The sequence below is a fragment of the Perca flavescens genome, chromosome 12 (assembly GCF_004354835.1).
Source record: "Perca flavescens isolate YP-PL-M2 chromosome 12, PFLA_1.0, whole genome shotgun sequence".
In the NCBI taxonomy this organism is placed as follows: Eukaryota; Metazoa; Chordata; class Actinopteri; order Perciformes; family Percidae; genus Perca; species Perca flavescens.
The window spans coordinates 25,847,572-25,863,831 of NC_041342.1; the positions used below are offsets into that span (position 1 = coordinate 25,847,572).

Consider the following 16,260-nt stretch of genomic DNA (forward strand, 5'->3'; position numbering starts at 1 on the left):
TGATTACACTATTCAATATGTTTTTTACTTATTTACACGTTGCTGGTGCAGGAACAAGGCTCTGTGCTTATGAAGGAAGCGAGGAGGAAAGATCAGCACTTGTGCACCCGCCCACACACACACACACACACACACACACACACACACACACACACACACACACACACACACACACACCTCCCCTGTTGGGTGTAGAGGAGAATCAATATGTCTTTGAATGAGGGTCAGAAGGGTTGTCTGCCCAGGGAGAGCTGACAGATTTGCTCTCTTTTGCTCTGCTAAGCCCCTGCCTGCTTCTACACACACACACACACACACACACACACACACACACACACACACACACACACACACACACACACACACACAGATGGAAGGAGACACACACACACAAAGATGTGACGCTTCTCCAGGAGGGCAGAATTCCGAGCATTTTGCCGCAGGGATGTGATATTAAACGTTCCACGTCGAAATGAACCCTGCTGCGTACCCCGCTGAGTGTGTGTTTACGCCTGCACTGTATGTGTGTGCGAGTGTGTGAGAGAAGGGTGGTGGAAAAACCCAGTTTGGACAGCAGAACACAGACTTTGGCAAGTGTCGTGATTCAGGGTAGGACACACACAACACAAAGAAGAAAGAGTGCAATGCATTTGGCTAAAAACAGACACATACAAGTACCAGATTAGCCTCTGGCGCTTGACTTTTACCTCTCATCAAAGAACACTACTGCAACTGTTTACACCCACCTGACTCCACTTTTTCCTTGCTTGCACAAAAAAAAAAAAAAAAACACTAAAAGAGACAAATATCAAGCGGATATGGAAGAAACTGATGGAGAAATATGGCCACAAAGTGATCAATATAAATGGTTAGAATCCAAGCTGGGACTTTTACTTCTAGCATAGCACAGTGAACTATATTGTCAACTTCTAAAAGTGGACAGGACAATAGAAGAGCAGAAGGTAGAGGTTGACTCAACAGTCAGGAAAGGTAAGAGTGCAGAGAAGGATGATAAAAAGCCAAAACCAAGGAAGAATGAAGTCAGTGTGGAGGTGCTCTACAGAACAGACCAAAATACACTCTAGGCTTCCTTGTAATATCTTGTCCATCATCATAAGCCACTTCTCTTAATTTGCTAATGTCCCTTTAAGTCTAGTGACACCCCTCAAATATTAATAGTAGTCTCACGTGTTGCTTAAAATGTCATTCTGCTCTACAGTTTGGGCAGTCTTGCATGATTTGGTAAAAAAAAATCCAAACATTCAAAAAGCACATACAATCAATCATTTTATTTCCCAGGCTGCACTGTGATTTATTGTCCTTATTCCAAAAAAAACTTCTTTAAGCTGAGCATAAAATAAAGGTTGAATTAAGGTTTTTTTTTTCCAGATAAACAAATAAACATGAATCTCTAAAGAATGATTATTGAATGTAAATCATCACTGTGACTGCTTTTATTGTCAAGCAGCTGTAAAGTGGGCTGTGAGGTCTGACAGCACAAAAACACCACAGGGTTAAGTAGATAATAGTCTTAAACGCTGGATATTTCTCCTCGGGATAATTCAAAATTACGTCTAATGGATGTGATTACTAAGCTGATCAAAGGACCCAAGGCCATTTGAAATGGATCATATGGATTATAAGAATGAAGTGATGGTGAGAGATAATGTAAAAAAAAAAATAAAATACCTGTTAACAAGCCTTGTGTACATACTTCTTTACTTCAGCTCTTTACATTATTTCATTTTGCTGTGTCCCTCGATCGCTCCTTATCCTTCCAATAATAATCAGTAAAGATGTATGACTGTGTCGGTGTTTGATGAATGCTTTCATACAGTGTGTGTGTGTGTGTGTGTGTATGTGTGTGTGTCCTGTGTGGTTAACAGCAATTAGTAATCACTCATGGAGCTAATGACATCAATCAATGAGCTTTTAAAACCAGCCATTTGATAATTACAACCATCAATGGTCACACATGGATTCATTATAGTACTGCGTTCCGTGTCTCCCACTGTCTCTCTACATTAATGGAAACGATTTCTTTCTATCTCTGTGCTTAATATTCAGCATTAAAAAAAAATCGTAAGTCATTTTATGAAGTATATACATTATTTTTTACTCCCTTGTCAGTTAAAATGTCCAAAGACTGATTATTTAATGAGCCATTGTAAAGTGAAAACCATAAAGGATAGTATATAGCTGCTTAGAAGAAGTTAAATTATTCTATAAAAATTATTTTTTTTTAAAACGTACTAAAGCACCATTATTTCGAGGCAAATGCTCAGAAGGCCACAAATTGTGTTTAGGTGACAAGATAAATCCAGAGGGGACAAAGTCTTTAGTAAACTCTTACTGCATAGAAGTCCTAACAATCTGAAGGCTTGGATATAAAAAGCAAAAAGATGAAGGGAGAAAGAAGGAATTCAAAGACCAAGAGGGAGGATTAAGTGAGTGATGTATAAAAGAGGGAATTCGGGAACTGAAACAACAACGATGAGATGGAGACTTGTTATTCTTTCCCTTAGCTTTACCCACTTCCCACTTTCACTGCCAGATTTGAGATGCTGTTTAGAATCGATGCAGCCACTGCATCTCCCATCTCAACAGCTGAGGGTACTTTTTCACTTGAGTCACTATTTTTGTCTTACAAAGTAGTTGTCTTTTTGTCCTATTTTCTAGATCTAAAACTAATGGACACATCCAGGTTTTTGTGATGTCATATATCTAAGTGTTTTTATTCCGTTCCAACAGGCTTGTATGTCCCAATTGTGGGTGTTATGGACATTTGCAGGTGCATTTTATATTTCCAAGTGCATTTTTTGCTTTGTCTTCAGATGAAAGCATGAACCATAACCAACATTAGCTGATCATTTAAAGAAACCACAAACACATATATGCTTGTAATAAAATCCTGAACTCAATTGAAGCCAATATGATTTTTTTTTTTGTGACCTTGACCCTAAAATCAGTTTCACTCAGTGCAAATGAAGTGTCTGGGTGGCCAGCTGACAACTACAGGATCGGAATATGAGCTAACCTGCACATCATATAGTTGCACAGAGTGTGCGCACACGTCTGGCAAACGCATGTGTGTGTTTGTGTATGCGCATATGTGTGTGCGCGTGGCGCGGATGCACAATTACCAGGCAGGCGCAAATCGATAGGTGCCTGCTGACAGATGGATTAGCACGGTAAACAGATGATACACACACCGCTAAATTATTCATCTGCTGAACAGTGGGCTGGGTTTCCACACACACCCGGTGACGGGGGAGAAGAAGAAGAGAGAGAGAGAGAGGGAGTTAGGGGGGAGGGATAGAGGGAATGAGTGATTGGGAGGAAGAGGGTGTGAACGAGCCTGAAGAGGCAACTTGTGTTTCTCAAGTTTCACTAAAAATTAGTCTTTTCTTCATTTGAAAATTCACCTGCAAACAAAAGGTCCCTACCTGAACCCTGAGTGTGTGTGCCTCAGCTCTGCTTAGGGACTCAACCACAAGGGGGGAAAAAACACCTTGGGCAGACCGTCTCTACGTCCCTCTAATGCCTTTTAGATATGCAGAGGCACCACAGGGTCAACGTGGAGTGCCTTGTGAGGCATTTGAGATAACGAACACACACGCACGTGCGCAAACATCGACACACTCATCCTTTCTTTATCCGCGTCTTTTTCTGAAGTGCTGGCAAATCCGTGATCATCGACTGTTTATGCCTTTAACAAAGCCTGCTGCATGAATGCAATTTCACACGCGTACAAACACACTAGAGGTGCGGGGGAATATTGTGGATAAACCTGATCATGCACCATTATGTTTGGAGTTTATGCGTCTCACAAGCAGGGGAACTTTCCATGGAAGGGCCCCCCCATTTAAATCAATGTTTTCAGATGGCCTTTTGGTTGGAGCACTTCAAATGGCTGTCATTAAATTGTTAGCATGGGAATTAGCATTTTGCGAGAATTTGCTATGACAAAAAGGATACAAAAATACAAAAAACATTCTAAGGAAGTGAAGGTGATAAAACAGCTTGCTTGTACACAGACTTCAATGAGACCTTTGCTGCTACAGGGTGCACTCCCAATATTGAATAGTGTAGAATCTGGTGCATGCAAATCATATGAGAATGCACACACACTCTGGCATGCATATAAAACACCCATTATTGATTTGTTTCACCTTTCTAAGGGACTTTAAAGGCCTTTATTTGCAGCAGATGCTAAGCGTTGTTCCATTTGGTCAACTTTTAGTTGCAAAGAGGAAGAAATCAAATGTGACGATACACACTGATGTCTGATCAGTAACTGCAACTTTCAACTTCAGGGAAAGAATAGTTCACTGTCAAATAATAACACAAACAAGATCCTTCTTCCTTGTTTGAAGATGTGTTTCACTTCCAAAAAATCTACAGGTGCAAGTGGTTCAGTCACTCTTGTAAAAAAAAAAAAAAAAAAAAAGGTGTGTGTACATGTGTGTGTGTAACGGGCCAGTCCAGCTTTGTGAAGCGACAGTGCGTTAAGTACAGCTAACGATCTCGAACCCACAACCCCCTCGCTCACACACACACACACACACACACACACAAAACTGTTGGTTCGCATCATGGCTGCCATCAGCAGGAACCAATCAGATTTGATGAATAATTCAATATTAAAGAGGGTGTGACCAAGACAGGGAGGGGTGGGCTCTGCCAAGCAAATGGGCTTTTTTGGAAACGGGCCTGTCTGTTGTGTGTGTGTGTGTGTGTGTGTGTGTGTGTGTGTGTGTGTGTGTGTGTGTGTGTGTGTGTGTGTGTGTGTGAAAGTGAGAGAAGCAAAGGGGGGAGGTCTGTCACACTAGACTGCATCCACAAACTGGGTGCAGATTAGATTACTGAGGAGAGAAGAGGAGAGAAGAGGGAGGGGGGGCGAGGAGGAGATGAGGACAGAATGGATTGAAAAGGAGAAGGATGGAGGAAGAGGTAGGCTAGAGAAAGAGAAGAGGAAGAAATGAGAAGAGAAATAGAGACAATGCCAGACTAACAATAAGAGAATCTTTTAACACACCTCTATTAGGAGGTGTCTAAATGCTGGAGCTCTCCTGAGAAATAAGATTCGCTTCTGCCAGACTTGCAGGAACACTTGCAAACGTGAACGTACACTATGTAGCTTTATAGAGTAGAATCACATTAACACTGTATACAATTTTCAATTTAATTGGGAGTCTTTGGTCAAGTTAAACCACAACTTAGTGGATTATCACAGCTTTTCTCTTCAGCTTCACTGAAGAGGATAAACATGTTGGAGACCATTCACTTTTTTCACCACTAAACTCAGAATGTAACAGAATGTAAAAGACAGTTCAGGGCTGTGGTATGCCATGACCTTATGTGAGCTTGTGTGTGTGGGTGTGTGTGTGTGTGTGTGTGTGTGTGTGTGTGTGTGTGTGTGTGTGTGTGTGTACGCATAATAAAAGCTAAATGTGTGTTGTGTTGCCAGGTGTGCTGTGGTTGTATGAGGCTCAGTGGAGTTTTAACGCAGGGTTTTTATTGGCCAAAGCTGACATCACCAGGGGAACAAAGTGGAATTCCGGAACTGGGGACGTTACAGACCTGGACCTGTGTGTTTGTGTGTGTGTGTGTGTGTGTGTGAGAGAGAGAGAGAGAGAGAGACTCTCTGTGCAACGGGAATCGTGTCATTTTCCCTTTAAAGCAACCTGTTTCAAGAACTCCCTGAATGCAAAGTGACATCCTGTCCTTAGAGTAGTCTACCTAAGTTTTTACACGTTTCCGTTCCGAAAATTCCCAAGTAAAACAGCAGTGGGAACAAGGGAAGTATTATGACCCCATATTGACAGGTGTTCACTCATTAGAAGAAAAAAGTCCCATTTAAAGAGTGAAAAAAAATTAAAAGGACTTCTGAGGCTAGAGAATATTTTGCAGGGTGCCACAGAGGGAATCTTCTCATCTCATCTGCTCTCCTTCATTTGCCTTATACCAGCTACAGCGGCTCATTTGTGTAACCTACTCCTCCACACACACGCACACACCCACACAAACACACACCCACACACACAGTGATCTGTGTCCAAATGGAGTGGCTGGGTCGACAAAAGGCTCGACAGGAAGCGACTAATCCTTGATCTGCGCAGCGTCGCAACAATGACCGCAAGACGACTCACACCAAGTGACACACACACACACACACACACACACACACACACAATTGCTGCTGGCTTCCAGTTGCCACCCAGTGAGAGGGAAGGGGAGGAGAAAGCAATGGCTTGAAAGAGAAATACTCTCAGATTCCAATAACTATTTCATTTAAAAAATAAATGTTTCTAAGAGCAAAATTCCCAATAATTAGAAACCAAAAACTACCATTACGCCCTGTATGTGGACTGTATGGATCAGATGCATGAAGGCTGGTACTGATAGGGAAACAGACGCACACTCCTCACCCTGGGGGAGCTGCCAGAAGGGCAGAAGGGCACACACTTGGGGGTAAACAAAGCCACCACAAGTAGGAAAGTACCCAGTGTGTGTGTATGTGTGTGTGTGTGTGTGTGTGTGTGTGTGTGTGTGTGTGTGTGTGTGTGTGTGTGTGTGTGTGTGTGTGTGTGTGTGTGTGTGTGTGTGTGACTTACTGACTGACTGAGTGTGTGGCACAAAGTGGAGACTGACAGGGAGGCAACATGAGAGGGACAAGCCTTTTAACATCTGGCTAAGCACTGACAGGAAGACACACACACACACACACACACACACACACACACACACACACACACACACACACACACAGGCAGGCGAGTCCCAGTCCTAATTATTAGAACACTCTTACTTAACTTAACCCTGCCACTAGACCGTGACAGGCAGAGATGGAAGGGGGGGGTGTTGGAGGGCAGATTTTTGTGAGGACAAGGAGAAAGATGAGCGTTCTGTCTCCTTGGCTGATTTATTAACTCCTTACATGCCATGGCAGGGGAAGAATGGATTGGAAAGGAATTAATAAATAAAAAATAAAAAAAACTAACATTAACAGTCTAAGGTTGGCCCTTGCAGATGCCCCACCCACAGAGTTTGATTGACAGTTGTCTGTGGGACGTGCAGTGCAGAAATCCCACAGTAATGACTGCTTAGCACTAAAGATGTAAACAAGATTCTAAACAAAATCTGGTTGTCATCCATCAACATCAGTATCACTATCATCCATCTTCCCTTTGTGAGAAGAGAGGTTTATTTTTTCCCACTTTCTTTTTTTTTTTTTTTTTAGCTACAACAATTTGATCGACTCCGACCCCAGACAGAAACAACACACATGACATTTGCTCTGTGGAAGAGGGAAAAAAAAAAGCTGAAGATAAACAAAGAAAAGAGGCAACACCAAAAAAAGAACAGAACAAAAGTGAAGAGGAGGATGAAGAAGAGGCCTCTCGCTGTGTGTTTTAACAGCTGTGTGTGATGCACTCTGGTAAATGTTTAAACTGCTATTGATGTTGATGAGAATACGAGAAATAGGTCACCAGGCACATTTTGAGTTCTAGTTTTTTGGATTGGGACTATTTTTTAACACAACGTCACCAGGTCAGGTCAAAGGAGGCACATTCCGTCAGTGCATCGAGGTGATTTCACTAAAACTACTCGAAAGTAGGCACAATGTGTGTGACTGCTATACTAATGCAGCAATATCGAACTGTCTGTGGTGTGCTGTCTTAAGAATTCCTCTGCTTTTATGTCAGTCAGGCAGATGGGATCTGCATTTCAGCTCACGGTCTCACCATCCTCCCTCTTTCCTTCCCACAACCTTTTTTTTCTTATTGCTTTTATCCTTTCGTTTATCTCCCCCCCCTTCCTCATACGTTACTTCCCCTCTCTCTGTGCTAAAAGAATTTGTGTTTTCTTTCTTTCCCCGCCAGAAATCTCGGTTTCTTTTTCAGCTGCACGTTTTTTCTGCTTGTTGACTTTTTTTCAGTCTTATTTTCTTGTATTTAGGGTCTTTCTTAATGTGTGCATAGAAAATGTCCATTGAAGAATGAAAACAAAAAACAAAAAGGTAAGGAAGAAAGGAAGATGACGAGGCTGGGTTAGCCATTCAGGGTCAGGTTTAGTGTAAATCTCTTAGCCTTGTGAATGTGGAGAGCGGAGATAATGTAAACAAACCGACTACAGCTGTCACACACTCATATGGGGAGATGCACATACACACCCAAAAGGGGGAGGAGAGAGGAAGTGGAGGAAAAATGATGGAGAGAACAAAAGATAAGTAAGAGGCAGAGGAAAACAAAGACGATGGAGCGTGCTGGATACTGAGACACAAACACACACAAAGCTTCACATTGACATGTCGAGCAAAAACATCAAATCCCCTCCACAAACAAACAGTGCACAGCAAATGGGGGGTGGGGGCAGTGTCATTTGTCAACATTCCCATTAATTCCAATCACACATCCCATAATTCCATTCTCTCTTTTACTGTATACACACAAAACCCTCCGCCGCTTTGCACCCCTTCATTCCTGTGCTAAAACCTTACAATGGGAATACGCTAAATGCTAATAACTTTTACAATAATATGACATGCATAGTCCTCTTAAGGCATGATGGGGCCTTTATGTGCAGGTTTAGCAGCTGACAGGTTAGCGGGTTTAGTTAACAGCCAACGTGCCTGCCGGTGCGGTGGGGGGATTTGGGAGGGCTTAGCACAGAGTAGGCCACTGTTGCTTGGAGTGGCATGTGGCAGGCTTGACAGAACTGGATGCAGGGAGGGTAGGATTGTAGGGTTTTTCAAGTTGTGTTAATATCATTTTTGTTTTAGTGTGAAGCAAAGAAGAAAAAAAAGAAGAAAGGATCACCTTCACACTTGGGATTAACCAGCATGACAGATGATTGGGCTGTAATAGGATAGGACCAAAACACATATATTCTAGATATGAGTGGATGAATGCCAGACATGTGGCAAAGTAGTGGTATTAAGAATCTGCATCACGTTTAAGATACTGTCACTGAAAGCCAAACAGTTTTTTTTCTGTTACTACATTGCATGAAATGGAGTTGAGGCATTAAAGCCCTGATATACTCCAAACTGGACAGTGGCCATGCAGGTGGTTCTGTATATACTTCTAGGTGCTAAGCTATCCACATGATTACTGAGCAAACTCCATTGGCTGATGAAGACCATCATCAGCCAATGGAGATTTGAAAGCTCCAGATAAAAGGTAGCGAGAGGACCTTGAGTTAAGATTATTTTGTCAAAACTTTAGAAGTTATGGGAGATGACTTAAAAGAATTGATACAACTGCAATTTATCTGCAGTCGGTGTATAGAGAATAATAAAACAAACATGTGACGTGTAGCCCAGACAGTGCAACAATTGTACAAAACGACATTTTCAGGGTGTTTGAGAATAGAAGACTAAGCTGAGATAAATGGTTTCCTGTCAACATGGAACACTATAATCAGAGTCACTGTAATTCATTTAGTAGAGAGATATCAGCATCTTAATGCTATAAATTGTATCCATGTAAATAATATCAACACGGATAAGATACAGATTTAATGGCACAAATGGATTCAAAGTCCATAAGCCAGACCTGAATCTACAAAGTCATGCTTGCACTGGATGTACCCTTGTGAGTTAGAACCATGTAGCCAATAAAACGTACAGCATACTTACGACATAAGATATTAAGAGTTAAAGTTTTGGAAACCCACAAAACTTAATCAAGTAGTTTTAATTATTTGTTTGCCATCGTATATATTTTTAAACTCCTGCCAATAACATTCAATCTTTTGTACCAAGAATTTCGGTATGACACTGTATGATCCCCAGCATTCTAAACCTCTTTTCACTGCGAGATTTCCGAGGTATGTGTGAAGCAGCGCGAATGCTGCTAGTTAGCTAATATGTGTGTGAAGCAGCAAGAGCACTGTTCTCATGGGATTGTACCAAAGTGTTGTTTGTTCTTTACGCCTCCACTGGATAGCCAAAACCAGTGAAGAAGAACCCATAATTCTTTGCTGTAAGCAGTGCCTCTGCACATCCAATTGCATTAGAAGCCTATGGTAGAGGTAGAGGCTACTTGTGCCAAGATTTAACCTGATTAGATACAGATTCAGCCGTTCCAAAAGACAGCACAGGAGCCCTGTACCCATTTCCTGGCCTCAGTCTTAATGCTCACAAATCTGTGGTGATAACATGGCACAACCGCAGTTCACTTGAAGCAAGACACTTTGCCAGTACTGTAGTAGCTTTTGCTCCAAGCCGCCACAAACAGAAAATGTGTTTTTCAAACGCATGTGAAAAAGGTTTCAAATCAGCAGTCTAATGAGACGAAAATGAGATCCAATTCCATAGCAGAGTTGTCATTTCTTTCTTCTCTCTCCTGTTCTTGTCCCTTTCACTGTCTCACTTTTACGTGCTTCTTTGATATCTTTCTCCTCCTTCTCATTCCAGCCACCGGGGGCCAGCCACCGGGTGTCATTTTCCCAATTTCCTTCTCTCCGTTCCTTACTTATCCCTCTCTTTCTCACCCTCTCTGTCTCTCCTGTGGTGGTCTTTTTATCGGATCAGTCTCAGGTCGTCGCCTCTGTCTCTCATGTGTTCCATCAAGGATGCATCTCATAGACACACACACACACACACACACACACACACACACACACACACACACACACACACACACACACACACACAGGCTCTCCTCTTTCCACAAGAGGTGGAGGAGGAATGAAAGAAGGAATATCGAAGTAAAACCATAAAGAGAGAGGTGAAGTGAATTTAAGAAAGGAGAGACAGAATGAAGAAAACAAAGACTTTCTTTTTTTGTTAAATTATACAGGCGCACCTCTGTCTGCCTCCTAATTTGTCACTGAGATCCGATGCAGCTTGTTGACATGTGTAGGAAATGTCGGTGCTCATGCTGAAAGATGTTTGTGTGTCTGGAAGAGTGTTTGTGCTTGGAGTTCTTACAACCCCCTTTCCCACCTCCCATCTATTACACTCACACACACATGGCCTGCCAAGGTTTTGGGTATGTGGGTAAATCTTTTGGCAACAGCTGCCAGCGTGGAGCTATGATGAATGCTGATGGCAAAGAGCATGGCCGGTCTCTGAACCAGTCACTCACACACACATGCACACATGTGCACACACACACGCACACACACACACACACACACACACACACACACACACACACACACACACACAAAACACTAATCAGATTCCCAGTGCGTGAGGGCCAAATGGCATCCTTCCACTGGTGAATGCTAATGTGACCAGTGGAGCTTGTGGGCTTGTGAAACACGGATAGAGAGAGCCAGGAGAGATGATGACAAGAGAACATAGATGGGATTGTTTATTGGTGTGTGTGATGCTAGTGTGTACAAATTTGCATTATTTCACAAATTGCAGCAAGTTGTACTTTTGTTTTAATTTGAGAGTCAGAATTAAATTTGTCTGTGTGTGTGTGTGTGTGTGTGTGATTGTGCGTGTGTTTGCTGTATAGGTTTGGGCATGTGTCTTGTTTGCAGGTTTAATTATTACAATTGTCTACAGAATAATCCTGGAATATGATGGTTTAAGTTGTTTATAAGCGTTTCGATAAATTGTGGGATGAGCATTGGAAGTGTGAGATTGCGTATATCGTAGACCATACATCAGTGCAACTATTTGTAATAAGCAAAAAGAAAGCGTGTAATGGAAAATGTATGTTGTGCGACCCTTCATCATACCACACAGTAATACAACATATCATTTTGTATCATTACAAGAGCATATTGGTGCTGATTTGTGTATGCACTGGAGGAGACTTTCAAAACAATAATGTGTGAGTCTTTGTAGTTTGAGTGTTGTGTAAATGTATTGTTATGTGAGCACATTATGCAAGTACCAATAATTTGTTTTAATGAATATGCCTTGCAAGATTTCCTTCAATACAGATGGGTAATAAATATGTATGTAAGGAAAAACCCAACATGAAGTGTCTTATTAACTACGAGCCTGGAGAAAAGGCTAACGCTCCTGCATAAATTCTCCAATTCTCTGATTTCTAGCCGAGGGATGAAAACCATTCATCCAAAGGATAGTCTCTCATTTGTCTTTGGATAAAAGTGGTAGCGAGCACTGTCTAACATCTTGCTCCAAAATCTCCCGTAGGTGTTTAATTGGGTTGAGAACTGGCTACTTCAGAGACCATTGCATATGATTCACATCGTCGCTATACTCATCAAATCATTCAGTGACCCCCCTTGTGCCCGGTACGGTTATGTTTTCATGTTTTTCCTATCTTTTGTCACCCATCTGTATGTGCCGTTCAATGTAATTCTAGTTTCCTTCAGTACAATGTAGAACAGCTATGAATGGTTACTTACAGCGCTCAATGCGGTCCTCTGGGCTGGAGGAAGTCTCTCGATCAGACAGGAGGCCTGACACAGCGAAGATCTTTTTCCCGCTGTCCTCTACTGCTTTCAAGGCGCTGCTGGGCGAACCTCCGGGAGGGATCTGGGAACCGCCAAAGTCGTACTCTTTCCCCTCTGCATCGGAGTAGCGCAGGTGGGGTGAAGCATCTGCATCCAGGCAGCCTTTGAGGCGCTTGGCTGGGGTGAAAGCAGACTGATACCCGCCTGGCACTCCGTCGCGATCTTCCGGAGGGGAGGCGAAGGGCCTGAAGGCGCCGACACCGCTGTGATTCAGCATGCTGATTGGCGAGCAGTCCAGGTTAGGTGGGGCAAACTGATGATGGAGGTGGAGGAGGGATGGAGGAAAATCCCTGTTTGGGAATCCTGGTGGGACCGCGCCTTGGCGGTGGTACATTGATGCAAAAGTGTAAGAACCATTGTTAAATGGCAAATGGACGTCTTTCTCAACGGAAACGGGGACGCCAAACGGACGTGGCTGCTGGCAGGGAATTGAGGCATCGCGAGAGGCTTCAGCAGTGGAGGCCAGGACCATGAGGGCCGGGGAGGCCAGGGGATTGGGCAGGTAGGAGGAGCTCTCCATCTTGAAGGCTGCCCTGTGAAGATCCATGTCTGGACGGAAGAAAGAGGCCGTGAGGATCTTAGGGGGAGGAGGAGATAATTCCTCCTCAATAAAATTTGAGACAATGTCCAAGACCCTCGGAAAGGGTCTGAGGAAGTGAGGGAACCTAGGCTTGAGACTAAAGGTTTTGGGATTTTTGAAGGAAGGGGTTCAGAAAAGAGCAGTTTGTAAAAAAAAAAAGAAAAAAGAAAAAAAAAGTCAGCCAACGTCAGTTCAAGTTAGCTTGAGTTCAGTTCATTTCTCTTAAATGGAGAGTGATTGAGTTAATCTGTCTCCAGCAATATATTCACTTGAGCTCAGTTCTGTCCAGATCATTCCATGTCAGGTAAGTGCCGTTGGGTATATTCAGTCCTTCACAGACTTTACAGTTTGGACGACTTTGGTCCTGATGATTAATACAATAAATGGTCAAGACTAAGTTTTTCCTCCTGGGTAATGAGTAGTAGAAGCCTCCCACCTGGAGAGTTTGTTGGATGTGTTGCCGAAGCCGAATGGTCCGGTGTTGGGGGTGGACATCCGTAGGTCATCAAAGCTGATTCCTCATCTTCATGTGGTCGCCAAACTGAGAGGATACAAAACACGAGCATTAGCTTTGATTCACTTTCAGTGTGTTACAGTGTTGTTTAGGATTTCCAGGTAGTTCAATATCACCAATCGCAAATAATAGAATATTCCCCCAAAAAATGTGGTGTCACCAGAACAGCTGTCTCACCTGTTCTGCCAAGTTAACCAAACTGTACAGTGTGACCTCTCAACTGAGCTCTCCCCTGGCATTCAAAATCCGATGGGAAGAGATAATTACCTTCTTACACGTTTTTTTGTGGTTAGATAAGACCTGCCCTTTGACAGATTTTCCCTTCACAGATTCCTTGAGGTTTCTGCTGTTTTGGACAGCCCTGAAAATATATTATCTGTGGCGACAAAAACGCTTAAAATAAGTTCTTAGCAACCATAATAAAAATGAAAATCCCTCTGCACAACCTTTCGCCATTATCTTAGACCTAGTCTTTTCTTAATGATAGGTACTTTTCTGAGACAAAAGGTGTGCTGCTTTTTCAACTGACAAAGATCAATGTCATGACCTCAATCTGTATGTAGTGGAAAGGCTGGGAGCTGAGTGGATTTTATTTATTTAATAAAGGAGTGTCTGGAAGCCAAGGCTTGAAGTCAAAACCTTTGGGGACAGAATGTTCTTAAGCAGACACTATTGTTGCAGCCACAAATTCAGAACCTCTTGGGGAAAAGTGTCCTCAAGTTGACACTGTTGATCAAATCCTGTAAATCCCTGCCCTTTGACAAAAAGCCAAGAACTATTTCAAACCCAAACTTCTCCCACCCCCCCCACCCCCCTCCCCTTTTCCTCCCGCTCTTTAAAAAACTTCTCCAAACTGTTTCCACATCACATCTTTCCATTCCGATCTCCACAGCCCTCCACGTCTCATCTCTTTCCAAATGTCCCCTCCTTGTCCTCCATCCTCCTAATCTGTCCATCTTCTCCTCCTCCTCCTCTTCCCCTTCTCTCCTTCCTCATCTCCTCCTCTCATCACCCTAGCGCTATCTCTCCTCCCTCCCTCCTTCATCTCAGATCTTTGTCTAAGCCGCTTAGTCCTACCATCTCCCAGGATCTTATTGGACCAGAACCACTTGTCTTAAGATGAGGACACACACACACGCACGTACACACATTTCACCCACACACACATCTGATAAGAGGCTATGTGGCTCAATGTTCAGCTTCACACCCGACTCGGTGGGGCGAACACACGCCACAATCTTGCAGGCTATGCTACCCTCTCTCCTATCTCTCTATCTAACCACTTTTAATTCCCCAATTTTTACTATCTGTCCTCCCTTTCTTTTTACATCTCTCCTGTCAATCTCTTCTCCTCTCATCCCTCCATCTCTCCCCTCCCTCCCCCCGTCGCTCCCGCTCTCTTCTCCCTCGGGTGATTCCGATGGGTGATATCATATCAGACCTCTCCATCTGCCATCCACGAGCCAGAGGAAATGTGACTGAGTGAATAAATTAGCCGTACTTGACCTCATGACCCTCCTTGGCATCCGTGGCAACTGACTAGAATTTTCCCTCCCGGGGATTAGATTGGAGCGTGCAACTGGCCGGTCGAAGGAAGGCAGAAGAGAGGCAGCCGATGAAACGACAAAATAACATTTCAGAGACTTTTATCCCCAAAGGGCAATTTGAAGGCGGCTGGCACGTTAAGCGTCCAATATGTTAGATGATTTGGAGTAGGCAAAGATGTGCTTGTCGTACATAAGTGATTGTCGGATTTTGTGCCTCGTTCTGGATTAAAAAAAAAAGTATCAGATCAGTTTACATGCAAATAGGTTATCATGATTAATTTTAGCTCAATTTATAAAATCAGATAAAATGAAATTTTGTACTATGAAAAAGAACGGTAGCTTTATCATAAAAAGTCATCGCCGCGATCAAAAAATTCAACGCCAATGTGACACAAAAAGGTCAAACACCAAGTCATGTGCACACATACATAAAAACACAACAAACACAGTATCAAGTAGAGGCTCGGCCCGCTCCAGACGAGCTTCAAAGCTGCGTTGACTACCAGCCAACATCAAAGGAGAAACTCCCTGGGAAATGAAAGGAGAAAATCTTTTATAGCTATCAGCTGTCCACAACACTCATTCAAATCAATTTCCAAACCTGATCTCGGCTTTGGCACGCTCCCCCACCTCCCACACACACAATCCCAACAGCCAAGAGAGAGAGAGGAGAGGAGCTAAGAGAGGGCCCAGAGACAGAGAGAGATGGGGAGATGTGAGATGTTTTACATTACCGCAAATGTACAGTAGACTACTGTGGAGTGTTGAGAGCAGCTTACGCTAACATGCCTCTGGTCTGGACAGATGCCACAGAGTCACATTACACGCCTCTCTTCCTCCTACTCCACCACCTCCTCTCTTCACCCTCTCCTCCCTACCTACCGCAATCCATCCTGGAAATAGCACTTTGAAAATGTAGCTATGACAAAACTTGTGTCTTTGTCGCCCCCCCCCCCCCCCCATAGTTTTCTCTGTTCAGTTTACCCCCTCTCCTTCTCTCTCTGTATTTCTCACTTTCTCGGCCGATGTCCTCTCGCTGTTTGCGCTGTATATCAGGTCACGCTTTCTCCTGTATAACCTCTAAAGTAGGAGTGTGTCTGAGGTGTTGATAGCGAGGTAATACACTGATAAGTACCGGGATATTTCAATTTTATTATCATTACCCAGCA

General features: G+C 43.2%; 1 protein-coding gene across 6 annotated transcripts in view; it reads right to left on the minus strand.

The window, feature by feature from the left end:
* The window catches only part of rnf220a (ring finger protein 220a), a 288,419-nt gene that overhangs the window by 145,192 nt on the left and 126,967 nt on the right, over positions 1 to 16,260 (minus strand). For all 6 annotated transcript variants that reach the window (XM_028592718.1, XM_028592717.1, XM_028592716.1 and 3 more), the window contains one exon: positions 12,343 to 13,571. In XM_028592718.1, the coding sequence (XP_028448519.1) occupies positions 12,343 to 12,997 (655 nt within the window). In that variant the 5' untranslated portion in view covers positions 12,998 to 13,571. The remainder of the gene's footprint in view (positions 1 to 12,342; positions 13,572 to 16,260) is intronic.